A 25,011-nucleotide genomic window follows, 5' to 3' on the forward strand; every position below is an offset into this window, starting at 1 on the left:
GCCACATTCCACTTTGATATCATTAATGATTTATCCTTAATGTGATCTCTCCTTCCTTTAATCTCTGCTGGTTTAATTAACTCTTATGGCACTTACCATTTCCTTGGTGTGGGCAATCATAAACGTATTAACCTTTCATTTTATTCTCTTAGTTTATCCTTTTTAATTCTATAGTACCCCTAGCAATATAATCAGCTTAATAATGAGGGTATAAAAACAGTGCATGTACTTAAAAAATATGTAATTTAACCACTGTTAATACAATAAGCCTTTTAGAAGTCTCTTTTGCTCTCATTCTAAGTTTCTGTTTAAATCAATATCCAGCCTATATTAAATCTTATTTTTTTCTACCTATCTCCTTTTTGTATTCCTCACTCTTGCTACTCATGTTGGGAGTTAATTTCCAACCCGAAAACAATGCACTCTGCTAAATCTCATCTTGTTACAATTTGTTCATTATAAGAAACCCAACCTGTTTTTTGCAGCCAGCCTTTTTTTTGGAGACAGAGTCTCACTCTGTTGCCCAGGCTGGCGTGCAATGGCACAATCTCGGCTCACTGCAACCTCCGCCTTCTGGGTTCAAGCAATTCTCCTGCCTCAGCCTCCTAAGTAGCTGGGATTATAGGCACCCACCACCATACCCGGCTAATTTTTGTATTTTTAGTGGAGACGGGGTTTCACCATGTTGGCCAGGCTGGTCTCGACCTCAAGTGATCTACCTGCCTTGGTCTCCCAAAATGCTGGGATTACAGGCGTGAGCCACCGCGCCCAGGCTCCTGTAAAGGCATTTCTACTATTCTTTTTCTATGTTCATAATCCTTAATTAGTCACAATTAATACATTTGTACACTGAACAACTCACTCTATATTCACCTAGGAAAATAAAGCCATCTATTTTCAGCATAATATTAGAGTATTTACACATTTGAGTTTACTTTCCTCAGATTTTCTGCTCTCCCATCCCAAATGATAGCTGGTCTGTTTATCTGTTTTGTTTTAAATGAAGAGTAGAAAAGAAGCAGAGTTACTTTGTTGAAAAAGCTTTCTGATTTTGTCAGACCTAATACTGAATCTTGGCTTTACCTGGTTCAAATCTATTAAACTGTATGATCTTGATGAACACTGCTTAATATTCTGGTCCTCAGTTTATGTTTAAAATGAGATTACTATTTAAAAAGTTATTAAAAGAATAAATAAAAAATTAGATACCATCAATGAAGTATGAAGATTGGATGCTAAAATAACATTTAGCTTTTCTCTGTATTATTAACAGAACCCATTTGTATTTGTAAAGCAATTTTCATTTTCTATTGGAAGCCACTAATCTTTTAATTTAGACCAAGATCCATAACAGTCAATGCTGACTTTGAAGCTGCCAAGCAACACAGCATTTTATAAAGCAAAACATTTTTATTGGTTTACTGATACTGGGTAGAGTTCATAGTCTAGTATAATATTCAACACGAACAATAAATGAAAGAATGAAAGATAAGTAGAAAGTGATATACAAATGCTTATTATTGGTAAATTACAATTGGATATAATTATGCAATAATTTTAAAGCTATAAATAACAGGACAAATATATTTAGAGACAAAGAAAAAAAGAATCTTAAAAAAAGTGTTATGTTTAATGTTCAATGAAGTTGATAAATTATTTATTTACCTGAATCGCTTGCTGCAACAACTGTTCCACCAGGAGCAAAAGGATCATTGTGCTTCAACGTTTCTACCTAAACAAAGCATACAAAACCATGAATGAGAGAGGCAACACTTCATAGCTGAAACCTCATCACCACTCCAAAGAATATATTCTTTGCAAATTCTTAATTAATTAAGGAATATAGACATTAGGAACAAATGTTTCCCCACAGTGATCTGCAATCTTACTAACTGGAAATAATACATATTATTTTCTAATCTGAACTGTGACATATAACATCCATTCAGAAAAGTACATGAAACAGATCTATGGTTTAACAAGCAAGTATCAAGTGAACACTTGTGTAGTCATTTCCCAGGAAACTGCCAATACCTCAGAAGTCTTCATGTGCCCCTCTATAATCACAATCCTGACTTTGGTGATATTCGTTTATTTTTTTCTTCATAATCTTGCTAGTTGTAGAGATGTATGCTGTTTTAACTTTTTACTTATTTTTTAGAGACAGGTTCTTGCTCTGTCACCCCAGCTGGAATGCAGTGGTGTGATCACAGCTCACTGTAACCTCAAACTCCTGGGCTCAAGTGATCCTCCTGCCTCTCTCCTGCCTTAGCCTCCCGAATAGCTCGGACTACAGGTGTATGCCATCACACCTGGGTAATTTTTGTTATTATTTGTATAGATAGGGTCATGCTATGTTTCCCTCAAACTCCTGGCCTCAAGAAATCCTCCCACCTTGGCCTCCGAAAGCACTGGGATTTTAGGTGACAGCCATCACTACTAACCTTTTATCTCGGAATAATTTACATTTACATAAGAGTTGTAAAGATAGTACAGAGTTCCCATACACTCTTCACCCAGTTTCCCCTAATGTTAATATCTCACATAATTATAGTACATCTATTAAAACTAAGAACACTGGTACAAAACTATAAACCACAGATTTTATTAGATTTCACCAGTTTTTCCATTAATGTCCTTTTTCGATTCCAGAATATCATTTTACATTTAGAATGCACACACTATTTTAATTATCAAATATCCTAGTACTTAATATCATAAAATGTTACATTTCTATTTTCTAATTGTTATCTAAAAATAATTCTGCATTCTGACCCTCAGAGAGAAAACACATGTACACACATACACACGTACACACACATACACACACACACGCGCACACATAAACAAAGATAGCTTTTTGCTAAGAAGATCCTGCTGCTTTCAACAATAAGCTATGTAAAAGTCTGGGATCAAGAGCAACTGATCTTGCTAAAGGTGAGGATGTTACCAGATGCCAGAGATTCTGCTTTTTAACTGTCTTCCTACTTCATACTTTAGTTTTTAATCATAGTCAAACAAATTGTATATCTAGGAAGATAACTGAATTTCCTCTTTCTGGCACCAGGCTCTTTTTAAGGGGCTAGATGAAAGACTTGGCAAACAGGTGAAAAGAGTGTGAAAAGAGTTTCTGAACATTTATATGCAACTCTGATGCATGATTATCAATGTCATTTGTATTACAGACTCTATTTCCAATTATCAAGAAGTTGGATATTACAAATAAATGTCAAATAATACTGCCAGAGCTAATGTATAAATCTCCAAGTTAAAAAAATTAATTGTAGAGAAAGGTAATGTTAACTGGTACTAACCTTCTCTCTTTATAAAAGAGAATCCATTAAAACTACTAGCGGAAAGAATTAATACTAATGAAGTTTTTAGAAATGAAAACTATGAATGATAAAAAGTAATGATAGTATTAACTGATGCCAATTACACTATTATACAACTAGCACACTAACTTAGATATCTGCAGAATAAACAGCAATTAAAGAAAAACTTAAACTGGTCTATATAGCGAGATAACTTTCCATGTTTCCTAATATGATAGTCATAACACCAGTGTAAGAGAAGGTCACTGACATAACAAGTCACCAAGTACAGGTTGAGCATCCTTATCTGAAATGCTTGGGACAAAAAGTATTTTGGATGTTGGGTTTTTTCAGATTTTGAAATATCTGTGTTATACTTACCAAGTGAACATCCATAATCCGAAAACATGAAATGCTCCAAAGTCTGAAACCTTTTGAGTGCTGACACGATACTCAGGAAATGCTCACTGGTGCATTTCGGATTTGGGGTGCTCAACCTGTATTATTACTTCTCTTTGACAGAAGGAAAAACTAACAGGCTGTGTTTTAAACAACAGCTTGCAGATTTGATGTGCCATCACAAAGAGAAAGGGAAAGGGCATGCCTACATGTGTGTCAGGTTTAGTTTCTAGTCCTTCATCATATACTGTGCGACCACCCTAAAAGGCCGTCAGGATAGCAAGGGGAACAGGATAGATTGTGCAGCCCATGAAGGAATAAGGGGCCACAAAACTCTACGTCAGTTTGATAACTGGGGAGTTTAGTAGGGCCAATTTTTTAAAAATTTCTAGATTGTATTGGTGAAAGTCTTAAGATTTTGGTTTGAGTCTAGTTCTACCACTTACTAACTTACTACCAACTTAATCTATCTTTTTTTTTTTTTTTTTAATTGCGACAAGATCTCACTCTATCACCCAAGCTGGAGTGCTGTGGTGCAATCATGGCTCACTGCTGCCTTGACTTCCTGAGCTCACACAATCCTCCCACCTCAGTCTCTTGAGTAGCTGGGATTACAGGTGCATGCTATTACACCTGACTAATATTTTAATTTTTTTTGTAGAGACAGTGTCTCGCTTTGTTGCCCAGGCTGGTTGTGAACTACTTGCCTCAAGTGATCCTCCTGCCTTGGCCTCCTGAAGTGCTGGAATTAGAGGTGGGAGCTACCACACCTGGCCTCAACTTAACCTACGTAAACCTCATAGGATTACTGTGAAAATTAAATGAGACAATGCGTATAAAGAGCTTGGCAGCATCCCTGGCACATAGAGGAAATTAGATAAACTGCAGCTATTATTATATTGCCAATTTGGTTTTTTGTTTTGAATGGTGAAATTACAAGCTGTAAGCAAGGATAATATTCCTTTAGAAAACTGGGAATAAAAAGTCAGTAAAACAAATGGTAGAAAAATCTCATGGGGGACAGGACAAGAGGAATGTATTCATTTTTAAATTAGAAGAGCTAATTTAGCTTTCTTGCTCTTTAGATGATAGGAGAATGAGAGGCTAGAATAAGAAGGTGAGAGGAGAAGAATTCCGGTAGCAGCAATTTTAGAAAAATTTGGCAAATGGGTCCACATCGCAAACTAAGTGCTATAGGAAAACAGAGTATCCAGTAGCCCGGGGAAACGAAAAATATTCAGTTACGAAGGTATCTGTCCAGTTTTCATTCAATGGAAAACACCACTTCTTAGCCAAGCAGCTTTTTACTGAACACAAAAAAGAAGCAACTCTCAATAATATAAAACCTATTATCTTTAAAATAATCAATTACATTTTAAAAGAAATATTCTTAATCTAAGAGTACTAGAAGACAAATTTTTTGCTTCAAATGCCTCTCAATTAACTGGTCCTTTATAGGTTCAGTTTACCTACAGACATGAAACTGTCGTCTCAAAAAAGAAGTCTCAAAATACAAATTAAAAAGCAAAACCAAACACCTGCAAAACCATTCCTAATTATTGAAATTGAGTAATGGATGCATGGAAGCTTGTTAAAATATTTCATTACATTACTCTCTTTTGACTATTTCTAAATATCCACAAGATGAAGTTTTTTTTTTTTTTTTTTGAGACAGAGTCTCACTCTGTCACCCAGGCTGGAGTGCAGTGGTACGATCTCAGCTCACTGCAAGCTCCACCTCCCGGGTTCACGCCATTCTCCTGCCTCAGCCTCCTGAGTAGCTGGGACTATAAGCACCCACCACCGCGCCCGGCTAATTTTTTGTATTTTTAGTAGAGACGAGTTTTCACCATGTTAGCCAGGATGGTCTCGATCTCCTGACCTCGTGATCCGCCCACCTCAGCCTCCCAAAGTGCTGGGATTACAGGCGTGAGCCACCGCACCCGGCCATGAAGATTTTTTTAAAGCCTCCAGATAAAACAGCAACTAGCTATAGGACCTTAAACATGTTAATTTTTCTAAGTCTCAGTGTCCTTATTTTTAAAATAGGGATATCAACACCTACTTTGCAAAATTATGTGAAGATTAGAAACAATGAATGCAAAGCACACACCAGTACCTGGATCAGGCATGTGGTTATTAAACAGTGATTGCTGTAGATATGTACGTTCTCAAGAGAGCTTGACATTTAGTGAGAATTTGTACTTTGCAGAATTAACATTCCAGAGGTGTCTATGAAATAACATAAATGATTTTATTTTTCTAAAATTCTTTTAATTTTCATTATTTCAGTAATATACCAAACATTTCAGAAAAGTTTTATGTAAGATTGGCTTACAAATTTCCAGTAATTTTTAGTATCCTCAATAGGATAAGATGTAGTCTCTTGAAAGATGAACATCACTTTTGGACTCCGTTCAGTCATTCTAGTTAGTTCCAGTGGGTAATCAAACTATTAAATACCAGTCTGAACCAAAAACTAAATGAATTGGGATGAGACTGATATTCTTATATGGTCCATTAGAAGTAATCTAAATGAGGGTTCTTTTACCACTATGTATTTCAAGAAACTTGCTTAGGACACTTATTATCCATTTAACTTAACAGTTCTTAATTCTCCCACTTACCGATGTAATACTGCTATTGTTGGCTGGACTGAAAGGGTCAGTGCTTGAAGTGGCAAAAGGATCAGTAGATTGCCTGAAGAAACAGTCTGATGCAAATGGATCTGAACCTTTGAAAGGATCACCACCAAATGGATCTAAAAAAATAAGGCACGAATATAAGAGACAAAAAAGAATTATTGCACTAAATTTCCCATCACTTGAAGGTATGATCAGTGCCTTAATTAAAAGACAGTTTGGGGCCAGGTGCAGTGGCTCACACCTGTAATCCCACCACTTTGGGAGGCTGAGACAGGCAGATCACTTGAGGTCAGGAGTTCAAGACCAGCCTGCCCAACATGTCAAAACCTCCTCTCTACTAAAAAATACAAAAATTAGCCAGGCGTGGTGGTGCGCACCTATAGTCCCAGCTACTCGGGAGGCTGAGGTGGGAGAATCACTTGAACCTGGGAGGCAGAGGCTGCAGTGAGCAAAGATCTGCCACTGCACTCCAGCCTGGGTGACAGTGAGACCCTGTCTCAAAAACAAACAAACAAAAAGACAGTTTGGGCCAGGTGCAGTGGCTCACACCTGTAATTCCAGCACTTTGGGAGGTTGAGGTGGACAGATCACTTGAGCTCAGGAGTTTAAGACCAGCCTGGCTAACATGGTGAAACCCTGTCTCTACTAAAAATACAAAAATTAGCCAGGCGTGGTGGTGCGCGCCTGTAATGCCCGCTATTCGGGAGGCTGAGGCATGAGAATAATAGCTCGAGCATGGGAGGCGGAGGTTGCAGTGAGTCAAGATCGCACTACTTGTACTCTAGCCTGGGCAACAGAGCAAGACTGTCTCAAAAAAAATCCCCAAAAAGACAGTTTGAAATCCTGTAGAATCTAAGCTGAGTACTTTTTATTTCACAGACTCCTTTGCAATTTTGATAAAAGATATAGAACCTTCCACCTAATAAACTTATTTTTAAAATTAACATATAATTTCAACGGATCCAATTTTAAGTCCCCTTATTCTATGCTATCATAACTAAAGAAAACACAATAAAAACTTCTAAATGTATTTTTCTCTCTGAGCTCAAAGCTAACAGCCAATAGTTTAGAACAGGTTTGGGATGCAAAATTAAATGGTAAACAAGATTTGCATTATTCTAATGAAAATTCCCAGAAAAAGAGTATCTCAAAAAGCCTGATATTTTAGTAATTCTTCAAGATCCTCTTCCTCTAATCACACATGTGGGCTATAATCTTAGGAAAACAAAATTACATTCTAAACCCTGAAGTAGTATAGATCATTATGCTCACCAAACCTTTAGTTAGTAAGGAGGAATCAGAATAAATATTAAAAGCACCAAATTCTAAACACTAATGTCGTTTTTAAAAAAGTAATAAAGCTACTGGGCACAGTGGCTCACACCTGTCTGTAATTGCAGCACTTGGGGAGGCTGAGGCAGGAGGACTGCTTGAGCCCAGGAGTTCGAGACCAACCTGGGCAACACAGTGAGACCCCTGTCTCTACAAAAAGTTAAAAAAATCAGTCAAGTGTGCTGGCATGAGCTTGTAGACCCTAGGTACTCAGGAGGCTGAGGCAGGAGGACTGCTTAAGCCCAGGAAGTCAAGGCTGCAGTGAGCCATGATCACACCACTGCATTCCAGCCTGGGTGACAGAATAAGACCCTGTCTCAAAAACAAAAAACACCAAAAAAAAAAAAAAAAAAGAAGTAAAAGTAAAGCAACAATTCATTAAGCAAAATCAAAAGAATTTACTACTCTCTTTCTGAAAATGCCAGGCACAAAGAGCATCTTACTGGGGCTTCAGTTTCAGACCTAAATAACATAAGCTTATTATTAAGCAGAAATGAATGAAAGCTAAGATGAAACTCAATAAGATACTGACCGATTTTTCCAAAAGGATCATCCTTGAAAGGATCACCTGTGATAAAATAAACACAAACAAATCCAAATAACAATATTTACTGTGGTGACACCATTACTTAAAGAGTAACTTTAAAACAAAAGCAAAGCAAAGTTTCTTTCTTTTTTTTTTTTTTTTTTTTTTGAGATGGAGTCTCGCTTTGTCGCCCAGGCTGCAGTGCAGTGACGCAATCTCGGCTCACTGCAAGCTCCACCTCCTGGGTTCACGCCATTCTCCTGCCTCAGCCTCTCCGAGTAGCTGGGACTACAGGCGCCCGCCACCACGCCCGGCTAATTTTTTTGTATTTTTAGTAGAGACGGGGTTTCACCGTGGTCTCGATCTCCTGACCTCGTGATCCGCCCGCCTCGGCCTCCCAAAGTGCTGGGATTACAAGCGTGAGCCACCGCGCCCGGCCTGCAAAGTTTATTTCGATAACTTCACTTCACAGTAGATAAAATAAGGAATGTCATTGACCTTATGAAATGTACAGCCAACTATACTTACCTTGATCACAAGTTGAGGTTACGGATGGAGGGGAAGACATTACAGCAAAAATTTTACTAACAAAATCTCTACTCTTCACAAGAGTACTGGGAGGGTATTATCATCACCAGTTCAGAAATAAAGATACTGAGCTTTACCGAAGCAAAAAAAAAAAAAAAAATTCTTACAGGATTGAAGAGTCCAGAAATAAATCCTTACATTTATGGTCATCTGATTTTTGACAAGAGTATCAAGAACACAAAATGGAGAAAGGACAGTCTTTTCAACAAATAGTGTTAGGACAACTGGATATCCACATGCAAAAGAATGAAGCTCGACCCCTATCTCACATCATATGCAAAAATAAACTCAAAATGGATCAAAGATCTAACTGTAACAGCAAAACTATAAAACTCTTAGACAAAGAGAGCATTAAATCTTTGCGACTTAGGTAATAGTTTCTTAGATGACACCAAAAGCACAAGTGACAGAAGAAAAAATAGATAATTGGACTTCACCAAAATTGAATAAACACTTTTCCAAAGAAGATATACAAATGGCTAATAAGCATCTAGAAAGATGTTCAACATTAATCAGTAGGAAAATACAAAGCAGGCCGGACACAGTGGCTCATGCCTGTAATCCCAGCACTTTAGGAGGCCGAGGCAGGCGGATCACCTGACATCAGGAGTTCAAGACCAGCCTGGTCAAAATGGTGAAACCCAGTCTCTACTAAAAATACAAAAATTAGGCTGGACGCAGTGGCTCACACCTGTATTCCCAGCACTTTGGGGGGCCAACGTGGGTGGATCACGAGGTCAAGAGATGGAGACCATCCTGGCCAACATGGTGAACCCCACCTCTACTAAAAACACAAAAGTTAGCTGGGTGTGGTGGCAGGCACCTGTAATCCCAACTACTCAGGAAGCTGAGGCAGGAGAATAGCTTGAATCTGGAAGGCAGAGGTTGCAGTGAGCCAAGATTGTGCCACTGCACTCCAGCCTGGCAACAGAGCGGGACTCCGTTTCTAAATAAATTAATTACATACATAAATAAATACATACATACATACATAAAATTAGCTGGGTGTGGTGGTGGGCGCCTGTAGTCTCAGCTACTCAAGAGGCTGAGACAGGAGAATCGCTTGAACCCAGGAGGCGGAAGTTGCAGTGAGCCGAGATCGTGCCACTGTACTCCAGCCTGGGCGACAGACTGAGTTAGTAGGCTACTGAAACTGAAGCCTTAATCCTTAGTTTATATATTATAAAGTCTTTTTTGGGGGGTAAATCTATAATATAAAAAAAAAACAGTACTTACTGCCAACGAAAGGATCAGACTGGAAAAAATCCAAGTTTGTATCTGCAACTGGACCTGTCAGTGAGCTTGAGGCTACATTAAATGGATCCTCCTAAAAATAATTTTAAATTAAAATTATTTTTTAGAAACCAAAGTTTTAAAAGGTAACATTTTAAAATAAAATAACACACATTCAGGTCATACACATGCTCTGAAAAATCAACTGATGGGCCAGGCACGGTGGCTCACACCTGTAATCCCAGCACTTTGGGAGGCTGACGTGGGCGGATCACAAGGTCAAGAGATAGAGACCATCCTGGCCAACATGGTGAAACCCCATCTCTACCAAAAACACAAAAATTAGCTGGGCATGTGCAGCTACTCAGGAGGCTGAGGCAGGAGAGTCGCTTGAACCTGGGAGGTGGAGGTTGCAGTGAGCCAAGATCGCACCACTGCACTCAAGCCTGGGCAACAGAGTGAGACTTAGTCTCGAAAACAAAAGGAAACTCAACTGATGGTAATGTAACAAATATTTCTCTGGTCATAAAGCACATTTAACACATTTTTCTCTTTCCTTCACCTAAAATAGTGTATAATTCATCTAAGGAAAACAGTGATAAGGACATTTTTAAAAAACATCATTTAATTTTTTTTTTTTTTTTGAGACGGAGTCTTGCTCTGTCCCCCAGGCTGGAGTGCAGTGGTGCGATCTCGGCTCACTGCAAGCTCCGCCTCCCGGGTTCACGCCATTCTCCTGCCTCAGCCTCCTGAGTAGCTGGGACTACAGGCGCCCACCACCACGCCCGGCTAATTTTTTGTATTTTTAGTAGAGACGGGGTTTCACCATGTTAGCCAGGATGGTCTCGATCTCCTGACCTCGTGATCCGCCCGCCTCGGCCTCCCAAAGTGCTGGGATTACAGGCTTGAGCCACCGTGCCCGGCCACATCATTTAATTTTTAGAGATAAGGTCTCTCTATGTTGCCTAGTGCCTCCAACTCAGGCTCAAGCAATCCACCTACTTCAGCCTCCTGAGTAGCTGGGACTACAGGCACTTGCCACCACATCCAGCTATTAAGAACATTTATTTATTATTTATTTATTTTATATGTATAAATTCAAGGGGTACAAGTGGAATTTTGTTACATGGCTATATTGCCTAAAGGTGAAGTCGGGGCTTTTGATGTATCTATCATCTGAATAATGTATATTGTACCCATTAAGTAATGTCTGGTAATTCACCTCCTCCTGTCCTTCCACCCTTACGAGTCTCCAATGTAAATATAAAATCATTTTTTTTACCTCTTTCGAATGTCTATTATTGTCGAGTTCAGAACAAACTTTTTCAGTAACAGATGTTGTCACCTCATTTTCATCAGTCACACCAGAAGGCAGTAGTTCAGGGCTACTTCTTGCCTACAAAATATTAATGAAAGTAGATTAACAATATGCTTTTTGACATGGCAGAGAAAATTGACTAAAGATAACCAAAAATTGCCGGGCGCAGTGGCTCACGCTTGTAATCCCAGCACGTTGGGAGGCCGAGGCGGGCGGATCACGAGGTCAGGAGATCGAGACCACGGTGAAACCCCGTCTCTACTAAAAATACAAAAAAGGCGCCTGTAGTCCCAGCTACTAGGAGAGGCTGTGGCAGGAGAATGGTGTGAACCCAGGAGGCGGAGCTTGCAGTGAGCCGAGATCGGGCCACTGCACTCAAAAAAAGATAACCAAAAATTATTTAAAAATTAAAAAAGACAAGCAGAATGTATTCATCAAATAATTTCTCCTTCTATAATCTTTTTTAGGGAAATGGTGTCATCAAGCATCAAAGTCACTCATGTCAGAAACCTTCAGGTCATCTTTAATCCTCAGTTAGAATAAGACTCCAAGTCTTGCTCAGTCTACCTCTTACCTCTTTTTCAAATCCTTGCCTTCTTCTCCATCCTCACTGTCACTATCAATCACTTATAGTATTATCATCTTTGGTTCCAATTACTATAGCAGTCTTCCTTCCAACTTCTTTCCTGCCTCCAATACATGCATTTCCAATCTCTTCTCCTTATTGTAGCCAAACTAATAGCTCTAAAATGTGGATGTGATCGTGACCCTTCTGGTTAAAAGTCCTTCAATGGTTTCCCATTGTCTTCTTCATTTAGACGAGTGGATGAAAGACTTAAGTAGTAGGGGCAGGCTGGATGCAGTGGCTCACACCTGTAATCCCAGCATTTTGGGAGGCCGAGGCAGGCAGATCACAAGGTCAGGAGATCCAGACTATCCTGGCTAACACGTCTCTACTAAAAATGCAAAAAATTAGCCAGGCGTGGTGGCACGCACCTGTAGTCCCAGCTACTCAGGAGGCTGAGGCAGGAGAATAGCTTGAACCCAGGAGGCAGAGGTTGCAGTGAGCTGAGATTGCGCCACTGCACTCCAGCCTGGGCAACAGAGTGAGACTCCATCTCAAAAAAAAAAAAAAAAAAAAAAGTAACAGGGCAATATCTATTTTATACCACCCTTATCTATTTGAAGGATAACCTAGTAGTCTGCCTTTTGCACTTGAAAGAATATTGTATAATGCATACATGACTGCACTGTGTAAATAAAATCGAGTCTGTTAACTTTTCACTTTTAATACCTCTCAAACTTCTATTCTTCTCATTATCCCTTCTATGGGTACAGTCTCACTCTCTAATCTGTTTTCCACATTTCTGAAAGTTAATCACGTCACTTCTTGCTTAAAATTCTTCAATGGCTGTTCACTGCAGTAGGATAAATCCCCCAATGCTTTAAGATCAATCTAAATTTCTCACCTTCTGGCACTTCCTGACCTAAAATTGGTCATTTTTATCCAGGTGCACATGACAATCACCCATAGAATGTGTTTTTAAAATATACATATCTGGCTCTATCCCAGAAACTAGTTCCCTTTTTGGGGAAAGGAATACACATTTATACTTTGATAATCACCAGAGGTAATGCAGATGCCTACTAGAAGCGCTTCATCTCTTACCAATACCCTCTCCACCATCACAAGATATCCTTCAGAACTTCTCAAGATTCTGTGCTGCATGTATTCTTCCACCTTGTACCTATACTAATGCTGTTTTCTCTGGCAGGAATGTATCCTCCTCTTCCATGCTTAACCCCTTCTCACTTGTCTAAACTCACTTGCAAAGCTTTCCCCAACAAAATCTTTATGAACCCCCTCCAAACTGTCCTAACTGAAAATTCTGCACTTCCTTTAGCACAGCCCTTTAACACAGTGTTACACTACTGCACTGTAGGCTGCCTGAAGGAAAGATTGAGGTCTCTGATCTCTGTAGCTCTTATATTATGTAATACAGCACTCTTGCACATAGTTGGTACTTGCCAAATAATTGGTAAATGAATGTCCTTCACAATACGTAATAAAAATTATTTTAGCTTTGGGTGAGGGCACTTAAAAAAAAAGTTTTACTCTACAGAACCACCTTTTAAAAACAGGCTCTATAAAAAATAAATTAGCTGGCTGGGCATGGTGGCTCACGCCTGTAATCCCTGCACTTTGGGAGGCCGAGGCAGGTGGGTCACTTGAGGTCAGGAGTTCGAAACCAGCCTGGCCAACATGATGAAACCCCATCTCTACTAAAAATACAAAAAATGAGCTGAGTGTGGTGGCGCACGAATGTGATCCCAGCTACTCAGGAGGCTGAGGTAGGAGAATCGCTTGAACCCGGGAGGCGGAGGTTGCAGTAAGCCAAGATCGCGCCACTGCACTCCAGCCTGGGCAACAAGAGCAAAACTCCATCTCCAAAAAAAAAAAAAAAAAAATTAGCTAAAGTTATCTTTTTATACTAGTTAAAACGTACAATTGTTTGGATTAGGACTCACTCTCTGCTTCTGAAAAGGAAATCTCAATTGTCCTCAGATGAGGCAAGGCCATGTATTTATATTAGATATAATGTCAATGAAACTTGGATCTGCACAAGGAGGTTGATTACGAAGGTTATGAAAGTATTAGACTCACTGGAGATTCCTGGTGTATGGGCTCAGACTCTAGGTTGCTCTGGCCTTCAGCGTGTTCATTAAGGTTGGCTGTTTCACTGCTGCTGGTGCTGAGGCTGCAATAATCTGTAGCTCCATTTACAAGAATGCTGTGTGGGCTACTGCACCAATTTAACTGATTATTATGATTTTCCAAATCTTTCATTTCCATCAGTTTCATTTGCATCTGCCAACACAAAGAAGAAATATAGAACAGAATTTATTACTAGAAAGACATGTAACATAAAAATGCCCTCCTCCACTTCCTGATGGGCTAGGTGTGGTAGCTCATGCCTATAATTTCAACACTTTGGGAGACTGAGGCACGAGGACTGCTTCAGCCCAGGAGTTCAAGACCAGCCTGAGCAACATGGTGAAACCTTATTTCTACAAGAAATATAAAAATTAGCTGGGCATGCTGGAGTGCACCTGTAGTCCCAGCTACTCAGGAGGCTGAGATGGGAGGATCACTTGAGCCCAGAGGTCAAGGCTGCAGTGAGCCATGATCACACCACTGCACTCAAGTGACAGAATGAGACCCTGTCTCAAAAAAATGAATAAAATAAAAATGGCTATACCTGTAGACTTGGTCTAGGATACATTTGCTTCCTTTAAGAAGAATCCTCTGGGAATGCTACATGACTTAGAGGAAAGATTTGGTAATTTCTGACAATACGTATTTCTCTCTTGAAATTTTAGTATGCATGGATTTTTTTTTTTAAAGAGATTCAAAAAAAGAAAATACTTTAAGGAATACCCATTCATCTGGTAGCATTCTCACTACAACAACTCTTTCAGGTTACCTGTTTATTGAGTACCTACACTGGGACAAGAACTGTGCTAAATGATAGGGATTTTAAAAAATGTGTAAGTTCCTGGACCAAAACCATGAGTCTGCTAGGAGAGATAGACACATAAGCAAATATGCAGGGAAAAATCTTATTATTGCTATAACATGAAGTCCAACAAAAGCAGGGTGCAGAAAATACCATAAAGAAATAAGAATTTAAGGTATATCTTGCATGATGAATGAGTAGGTAGGTACTCAGCTGCCAGATAACAGGGGGTAAGGAAGCGCAAAAGTGAAGGACTTCGTTATACGTAATAACTGAGCACACTGGCCTGGGTTTTAGAAGAACTGGATTTTTAGATGTAGCTCTTTTCAAGGATATGTAACCATGAGAAAGTTACTTGAACTTCCTTGGCTTTAGTTTGTTATAATTCAGAATGAAAGAAATCAACTCCATAATCTCTGTGTTTCTATCCTTTTTTTTTTTAGTTTTTATTTTTTGAGACAGATTCTCACTCTGTTGCCTAGGGTGGAGTGCAGTGGTGTGATCTGAGCTCACTGCAACCTGTGCCTCCCAGGCTCAAGTGATTCTCATGCCTCAGCCTCCCAAGTAGCTGGGATTATAGGCAGGTACCACCATGCCCAGCTAATTTTTGTATCTTTTAGTAGAAACAGAGTTTGGCCATGTTGGCAGGGCTGGTCTCGAACTCCCGGCCTCAAGTGATCCACTGCCTCAGCCTCCCAAAGTGCTGGGATTACAGGCATGGGCCACCACCATGCCGAGCCCTAACTATCTTATCATTCATTAAAACATTAATCTTCATGTAGGGAAACCTGGAAATAAAGCAAAGGATCTATACATAAGACCAACTATAACACTGCATATTTATCTACAGAAGGAACAATTTCCTTAAGAAAAAAGTTTCCAAATTAGCAAATGTGAATTCAAAATTAGAATCACAAAACAGAAGAAACTAGGTTATTCTTTATAAAATAAGCAACACTTATTGAGCATTTATGTACCAAGCACCATGCTAAAATGTCTTACAGGTTTTGCCTCATTAATCCTCACAGTGGCCCTAAGGGGTAGGGTATTTATTAATCCTCCAATTTTGAAGATGAAGAATCTGATACTAAGGTGATTTAGCTAGTAAGTGGCAGACCAGTACTTAAACCTAGACCATCTAGCCACAAAGCCCACGCTCTTAATCACTGCTCCAATGATAATTATCAGATAGATATACAAGATGTATGAAAGTTTCAATATATAACAGGTGACAAAAAAAACCTATTGTATAAAATGACTGAAAAATGAACAGTAAACTAGGCAAGAGGTTGAAGGAGCAGAAGTTGGAAAGTATAACCGACTAAAGGACACAGAGGATCCATTTGAATATATTTCTTGCTTTACAAAGACTTACTGAACTAATTGCCTGTTGTGAATCTTGTAGATGCTGCTGAAGAGGTTCCAACTGAGCCTTCCCTGACTCTACACTCTCCTCCAATTCTGCTGTTTCTTGCTGTAGACGGCTCAGCTCTTCTCTAGCTTTTGCCAATTCTTCTTCATAAGTGGAGATCTGTGATTCCTGACTAGTTAATTCAGCTTTCAGAGAAGAGATCTATAATGTGAAAGTGAATGAGAAGAAATGGGGATTAAAAGAAGAGATGTCATTAAAATGTTCCAAAATGCAATACATTTATTTGTTTAGTTTACTATTTTGGTGGTGTTTTTTTTTTTTTTTTTTTTTTGACAGCAATAGCAAATAATTAATTTAATTTAATTTTTGAGAGAGAGAGTCTTGCTATGTTGCCCAGGCTGGATTCAAACTCCTGGGCTCAAGTGATCCTCCTGAGTAGCTGGGACTATAGGAGCATGCCCAGCCATACCTGGCCCTATTATGGAGTTTTTGTTGTTGTTGTTGTTGTTGATGTTTTATTTCTTTGAGACAGTCTCACTCTGTCACCCAGGCTGGAGAGCAGCGGCATGATCACAGCTCACTTCAGACTTCAGGCTCAACTTTCCCAGGCTCAGGTGATGCTCTCACCTCAGCCTCTCGAGTAGGTGGGATTACAGATGTAGGCCACCATGCCTGGCTTTCATTTTTTTTTTTTTTTTTTTTGAGACGGAGTCTCGCTCTGTCGCCCAGGCTGGAGTGCAGTGGCGTGATTTTGGCTCACTGCAAGCTCCGCCTCCCGGGTTCACACCATTCTTCTGGCTCAGCCTGCCGAGTAGCTGGGACTACAGGCACCCACCACCGCCCTGGCTAAGTTTTTGTATTTTTAGTAGAGACGGGGTTTCACTGTGGTCTCGATCTCCTGACCTCGTGATCCGCCTGCCTTGGCCTCCCAAAGTGCTGGGGTTACAGGCGTGAGCCACTGCGCCCAGCCGGCTTTCATATTTTTTGTAGAGATGGGATTTCTCCATGTTTCCCAGGCTGGTTTCCAACTCCTGGGCTCCAGCAATTCCCCCACCCCAGACTCCCAAAGTGCTGGGATTACAGGTGTGAGCCACTGTGCCCGGCCAATTATGATGTTTTTTGATGTATGGTTTTCGTAGAGAAGGGTAACTGGGGGAGGGATAGGAGAGTTGAAGGTATAGGCACCATATTTCCAACAAAAATTTGGAAAAACAGTTCATTAACTGCCCTTCTATTTCCTCTAAAGAAGGCCTGTAATTTCTGGATGAACCTTGCTCCATCGCCTCCATGAACCCAAATGCTGACTAGATTGCCAACCACCACCATCAATAACAAAAAGTAGAGAATGTTTTCATCTTAAGCCAGGAAAAGCAACTAATGTATTAGGTGCAGGCAGCAGGAAACAGCCAGACATTACCAATTGGGCCTCCTCAGCACATTTCCTTCTGACTTCCTTGAGTTGCTCCTCCAGCTGGGCTTTCTGCTCATCCAGTTCATCAAGGAGTTCCTGTACCTGCTGTTTCTGGGCCTGTAGTTTTTGCAGATTAGTATTCTCCCTTTGAACTTCATCTTGAAGATCCTAAAATCCAAGAAAATTAATATATTTATTTTCTTTGCGGGCAGGGGAGGGTTAAGATAGTAATTTTAAATCTACCTTAAGAAAGAATAAAGTCTTACTGAGTATATTGTGTTGATGAGACTAGGGTACTTAACAGCTTTAAATACAATCTTTACTTGAGGACATCTTTCCTAGAATCCAATATTTAGATATTCAATTTGTTAACTCAAATCTGTCCTTGGACATGTGATGGGCTTTGCTAACATGTTGAAAATAGAACTCCTGGAATTTCCCCACAAATCTGTTTTAAGCTCAATCTTTTCCCCTCTCAGATTCTCTGGTCAAAAAAAACCCCACATGGAGAAACCCTGTCTCTAATAGAAATGCAAAAAAAAAAAAAAAAAAAAAAAATTAGCTGGACGTGGTAGTATGTGCCTGTGGTCCCAGTTACTCGGGAGGCTGAGATGGAAGGATCTCTTGAGCCCAGGAGGTCAAGGCTGCAGTGAGCTGTGATCATGCCACAGCATGCCCAGACTGGGCAACACAATGAGACACTATCTCCCCCCAAAAAAAAAAAAAAAAAGGAAAAATTAATTCTAGGTAAATTATGGACCTGAATGTAAAAGGCTAACTTTAAGATGTGTAGAAGAAATGCAGATCTCAGTGCAGGAAAAGATTTATTAAAACAAAAAAAGATGAACGATTTTGAAAATGTTATTTATTCATCCATGTACATATCAGACCTCATGCTTAATAACAAGAACTACAGAAGTTTTTAAAAAGCCAGGCGCAGTGGCTCAGGGATTAATAACTCCAAAGTATGTGTCAGCAGGAGGTGGGCAAAGATTTCAAAGTGGGTGAGGTCAAACTGAACACAAATTTCTAAAAATAATATCTATTCAAAGGTCCCAACAGTCATTCACCAGAATAAGAATCTAAGAACAGAAGAGAGGCCGGGCGCGGTGGCTCACGCCTGTAATCCCAGCACTTTGGGAGGCCGAGGTGGGTGGATCATGAGGTCAGGAAATCGAGACCACGGCGAAACCCCATCTCTACTAAAAATACAAAAAATTAGCTGGGCGCAGTGACGGACGCCTGTAGTCCCAGCTACTTGGGAGGGTGAGGCAGGAGAATGGCGTGAACCAAGGAGGCAGAGCTTGCAATGAGCCGAGATCACGCCACTGCACTCCAGCCTGGGTGACAGAGCGAGACTCTGTCTCAAAAAAAAAAAAAAGAACAGAAGAGAAACTTACAAGTAAAAGGTCTCTGAATTACTGCATAGGTTACACAAGATAGCACCATCATGATAATAGCCAACACTTTAAATGTTACTTAAAATGTGCTAGGTTCTGTTCTAGGCTCTTCAAATATACTAACTTATTTATAGTCTATATGACAGATCTACGAGTTAGGTACTGATATCATTTCATATTTTACAGATGAGAAAACTGAAGCACTGATATGTAGGTAACGTGTCCAAAGTTAAAAATAGTAAGCTATGGATTCAAAGTGGGTTCTGACTCCATGGCCTGAGCTCTTAATCACCATATGATATACTATCTGCAGACTAAATGTCTCACATGTGTCACTATTTTTCAAATATATGCAGATGTTTCTGTGATTAAATAGAACACTGAACAATGCTTTCAATAATTGCTTTTTATCTTATATTTTCTTAACCAACTGGTTAGTCTAAAAATATCATGTTGCTTTCTTTAAAAAATTCCTTTAAAGCCCAGGCAGAGCAGGCAGACAAGAAGGGAAACTCAAAGGCAGTAGCCTTTGAATTCCTCAATGATACTTGAGGAATTCGGACGATGTTTGATGAGTATCATCAACTCTGCAAAGAAAGGCAAAAAGTGACCCTTGTGCCACAAATTGCTAACTCTTGCACAAAGGACTGATAAATGGAACTGTACAGAAAATTTAAGATGCAGGGACACTTGATTTCTGGAAGAAAAACAATTTCTGTATTTTAATTCAGTCCTTATTTTAAGAGACCTGAAATTATAATATTGAAGGAGAAGAAATTTTAAATGAGGAAATAAGTACATTTTAAATCTTAGTTAAATATGCTTATGCCTCTTCTAAATTGAATTTTTCTTTATTGTATTATATAGATTTTTGATTTGCCTAGGTTTCTTAAGAATCAGACGTTCTCTCATTAACCCGTCAGGAAACAACAGATGCTGGAGAGGATGTGGAGAAATAGGAACGCTTTTACACTGTTAGTGCGAGTGTAAATTAGTTCAACCGTTGTGGAAGACAATGTGGCGATTCCTCAAGGATCTAGAACCAGAAATACCATTTGACCCAGCAATCCCATTACTGGGTATATACCCAAAGGATTATAAATCATTCTACTATAAAGACACATGCACACGTATGTTTACTGCAGCACTATTCACAATAGCAAAGACTTGGAACCAACCCAAATGCCCATCAATGATAGACTAGATAAAGAAAATGTGGCACATACATCCCATGGAATACTATGCAGCCATAAAAAAGAATGAGCTTATGTCCTTTTCAAGGACATGGATGAAGCTGGAAACCATCATTCTCAGCAAACTACCACAGGAACAGAAAACCAAACACTGCATGTTCTCACTCATAAGTGGGAGCTGAACAATGAGAACGCATGGACAAAGGGAGGGGAACATCACACACCGGGGCCTGTCAGGAGGTGGGGGACAAGGGGAGGCAGAGCATTAGGACAAATACCTAATATATGCAGGGCTTAAAACCTAGATGATGGGTTGATGGGTGTAGCCAACCACCATGGCACATGTATACCTATGTAACAAACCTGTACGTTCCACACATGCATCCCAGAACTTCAAGTATAATAATAATAAAAAGAATTAGATGTTCTCTTTCTGATTCCTTTGACAAAAATGTTTATAAATTATTTACTATAATTTATTTTTAAAATTCCTTTAAAAATGCCAACACAATAGATGATCATGAAAGACTTTCCAGTGCTAACATTCCGTGAGTCTGTGTGATCACAGTTTCAAACTGGTGAACTCCTTTAGTACTTTATCATTAATTTACCAGCACGCCTAATTTTTTTCATGTCTAAATTTTTAACCTTGCCTACACTGTTAACTAATCCATACCATATAGAGATATGACTTTAGATATGCACGTGGCATTGGCTCTGAATAAACCCACGCCAAAAGAGAAAAATGACTTCAATTTCTGTATCACCCAGTCTAGTAACTTCAGATTCATCTTTGATTTTCTCCATTCATACGTGTCCTACAGATTCTACCTTAAAATCTCTCTTTAAGCTGTTTACCAAATTATTTTAGTTTTCATCATTCCTTCCTTGACATACAACTGGGTTTTCTCCCTTTGTTTCTTCCTATTCCAAATGTCCAACTTGCTTAAAAAATAACTCACTGCAAAGGAGATTTCTCTAGTCACTGTTATTTTTAAAATATGTGTTGTTCCCTCTTATCTACAGGATTAAGTAAAACTTGCTGCAAGACACATTAAAACCTTCAGTTCTGGGTTCTACCTTCTTTTCCTCTCATATTCACCTGTGACCCAGCCTCAGAAGACCCTATTCTTTCTCCAATAGACAACATATTTCAATGACCCTATGCCTTTCCACAAGCCATAACCTCTGTCTTCAATGTCCTTCCACACCATAGGTACCTGGAAACCCAATATTGATTCTTCAGAATCCAGCCAAATTTAATCTCCTCCGACTCATCTTGGGCTTCCTTCACCTATGCTCAAACTCTACTGTTTGTTCCTAACCTCTACTGTCACACTTAATACACTGTAATCATAGCTAACCTCTAAATTACAAATTTCTAAAGGACAGTGTCCATGCTTCATCTTTCTTTGATTATCCAAAATCTTGTACAATGCCTAGCACATTCCAGGGGCTTAATTAAGCAATGACTGTAACTATCATAGGATTTTAGTATGTGGGAGAAACTAATGGGAAACATGCATGAGACTGACAGAAAGAAAAGACTTACATTCTTTTTACATAATGTGAAACACTTCACTATGCATTTAAACTATAGCTATTTATTAATACCCCAAACTGACCTATGACAAATGCTTTTTAAACTTTTTAAAATAATACCTACATTTCTAAACCGATTCAGTATTTTTATAATCTATAGACCAAGGCTGATCTGACATTTAAAACTTTCATTATTTGGAAATAATCATTACTGCTTTAACATGTCACTGTGGCATATACCTTTATTTTTTTAAGACAGGATCTTGCTCTGTCACCCAGGCTAGAATGCAGTGGTATAATCACGGCTCACTGTAGCTTCAACCTCCTGGGCTCAAGCAATCTTCCCACCTCAGCCTCCCAAGTAGCTGAGGCTACAGGCATGTGCCACCACGCCTGGCTAATTTTTTAATTTTTTTGTAGAGATGGCGTTTTACCATGTTGCCCAGGGTGGTCTCAAACTCCTAGGCTCAAATGATCTGCCCGCCTTGGCCTCCCAAAATGCTGGGATTACAAACATGAGCCACAGTGCTTGGTCTAGTTCAGCTATAAAATATTTTAAAAGAATGTTACCTGCAGATCTAAAGTAATTTTGTTAGTTTGAAAATACAATCTATTGAGCCGGCAAAGTGGCTCATGCCTGTAATCCCAGCACTTTCGGAGGCTGAGACGGGTGGATGACCTGAGGTCAGGAGTTCGAGACCAGCCTGGCCAACATAGTAAAACCCCATCTCTACTAAAAATACAAAAAATCAGCTGGGCGTGCTAGTGGCTGCCTGTAATTCCCGCTACTAGGGAGACTGAGGCAAGAGAATCACTTGAACCCGGGAGGCAGAAGTTGCAGCAGTGAGCCAAGATGGCGCCACTGCACTCCAGCCTGGGCAACAAGTCAACATGGCACATGGATACATACGTAACAAACCTGCACATTGTGCACATGTACCCTAAAACCTAAAGTATAATAAATAAAAAAATAAAAAATAATAATAATAATAATTTATAACTTAAAAAAAAAGAGTGAAACTCCATCTCGAAAAAAAAAAAAGAAAATATAATCTATTATTAATTCCTTACTTTGTTCATAAAATTATTATATAGGTTTATATAACAATATGCTGGTCCCAAAAGCATGTTTTAAATCCTAGAGGGAAAAAAGTTTTTTCTCTTTCCCTTTTAACTAAAAATGTTCAAGAGTGGGAATAGGAAAAATATATGTTATCTATCCCCATTAGTAAATACTCTAGTCATATTCACCACCCTCCCTCATACCCCAAAGAAAAATCTTCTTTATCTATTTCATGTCTCTAATAATATCTTTAAAGCCAGATGTAATTTTGATGCCTTTTATTGTAAATCCAGGGACAAAAAATACAATTTACCTTAAAAGGGTCACATAATATGAGAAAATGTCTAGGACATGATACTAAGTTTTAAAAGCTGAATACAGAGGCATATACAGTATAATCACAAATTAATATAAAGAAATTTATATATATTTGTAGAAAATACAGCAAAATGTTAACAATAGTTCTCTCTAGAAAGGCTTTTTACATCTTTTTCATACTCTTCTTCATTTTACAAATTTACCATGAACCCATGTTACTTTTATAATCTGAAAATGCCAAGTTTGCTGTTTTTTTAAGTATCACATTGCTATCAATATAAAATATAAAAATACCAATATAAAAATATTCTGATGTGACTAAATTTTTATGTAAGAACTACCAATAATAGAATCAATGCTGGTTTCCTTTAATAAACTGAACTATTTTTCAAAAATAATATTTTTAGTGAGCCACTTAAACACAACCTCAAAAGACAGGCTTATGTAAGAGGAAGGCAAATAAATAAACCAATATAATATTTACTTCTTCCTGCCCTTTCTCTCCCAAAGAGCAAACACATTGATTCAAATTTCCCAGCCTCACTGCCTTTTTTCATTTCTTAGCTTCAGTAAAAATCCACATAGTAATACAAAACTATAGGACCTAAAGGAAAGGTTACTGAGGAAATACCTAACATTAGTAAGAAACTTCAAGCTGGATAGATGTCCATATTAAAATTCTTTATAATTAATGTCTCCCTATGTCTATTTCTAAATACGAAAAAAGGTCTATAAAAATTCCAGGCCAGGTGCGATGGCTCACGCCTGTAATCTCAGCACTTTGGGAGGCTGAGGCGGGAAGGTCACCTGAGGTCAGAAGTTCGAGACCAGCCTGGCCAACATGGAAAAACCCCGTCTCTACTAAAAATAAAAAATTAGCCAGGCGTGGTGGCAGATGCCTGTAATTCCAGCTACTTGGGAGGCTGAGGCAGGAGAATCGCTTAAACTTGGGAGGCAGAGGTTGCAGTGAGTCGAGATCGTGCCATTGCACTCCAGCCTGGGCAACAAGAGCGAAACTCCGTCTCAAAAAAAAAAAATTCCAATACTAAACTACATACAAAAAGGTCTTCCTTTCCAGTATACAGAATTAAAATTATTAAACTGCACAAAATCAAAATGAACTTACGCAAATATACATGCTAATAACAAGTTTCACTGGAAAATTATTTGTAAGGCTACCACCATCGCAATGCAATTTCAGTATCAATATCAGCATCTAGATATACTTAGCAACTTTATTTTGGTACAGATTGCTTATCCTGAGACTAAATTAAGGCAACAGATGTACCTCTCTCTCTCTCTCTCTCTTCCTGCTCTCTCCTCCCCCCCCATGCCCTTAACTAGAGCAGTGGAAGGTTCTCCTAACAGTGTCTTCTGCTGAACTTGAGTCATTTTCTCTTTCCCAAATGTGGCCCTTGGGAACATCCTTTCCTGGGTCTGTGCACAGACTCAGCACTATCAAATGCCATTCCCTCCAGTGAATGACAGAAGACATTTGCAGATGCTTTCCTGGTTCTGCTCTATTCCCCTGATCATGGTCTACTTGCCTACTAGTGCCATCAAGAGCAAAAGAAAGGAAGATAGCAGCAGTTGGAGCATGGCAAGGATGAAGTGAACAAAACTAGAGCAATATAGTGCCAAGGTTTATTTTAGAAAAATACCAAAGCAAGCCATATCCAAGGTTACTCATCTAGAAATTAAAGGATATTTGAGCTGGCAATCTTGGCTTTACTTAAAAAGAAATTTCAAGGAAAATGTCCTGTTTTCTAGAAATCACTGAAGTTACTGAAAATGGCAAATTATCTGCTATCCCTCTATCCCCATGAAGTGCTATGGGGT

General features: G+C 39.1%; 1 protein-coding gene across 4 annotated transcripts in view; it reads right to left on the reverse strand.

Annotated features, from left to right (window-relative positions):
* The window catches only part of EPS15 (epidermal growth factor receptor pathway substrate 15), a 165,530-nt gene that overhangs the window by 33,094 nt on the left and 107,425 nt on the right, over window positions 1–25,011 (reverse strand). For all 4 annotated transcript variants that reach the window (XM_058441858.1, XM_032160816.2, XM_032160815.2 and 1 more), the window contains 8 exons: window positions 17,663–17,824; window positions 16,249–16,446; window positions 14,021–14,224; window positions 11,320–11,433; window positions 10,041–10,131; window positions 8,223–8,258; window positions 6,341–6,474; window positions 1,666–1,732 (listed from right to left, as the gene is read on the reverse strand). In XM_058441858.1, the coding sequence (XP_058297841.1) occupies window positions 1,666–1,732; window positions 6,341–6,474; window positions 8,223–8,258; window positions 10,041–10,131; window positions 11,320–11,433; window positions 14,021–14,224; window positions 16,249–16,446; window positions 17,663–17,824 (1,006 nt within the window). The remainder of the gene's footprint in view (window positions 1–1,665; window positions 1,733–6,340; window positions 6,475–8,222; window positions 8,259–10,040; window positions 10,132–11,319; window positions 11,434–14,020; window positions 14,225–16,248; window positions 16,447–17,662; window positions 17,825–25,011) is intronic.

Source organism: Hylobates moloch, unplaced genomic scaffold (assembly GCF_009828535.3).
Source record: "Hylobates moloch isolate HMO894 unplaced genomic scaffold, HMol_V3 SCAFFOLD_8, whole genome shotgun sequence".
NCBI classification, from domain to species: domain Eukaryota; kingdom Metazoa; phylum Chordata; class Mammalia; order Primates; family Hylobatidae; genus Hylobates; species Hylobates moloch.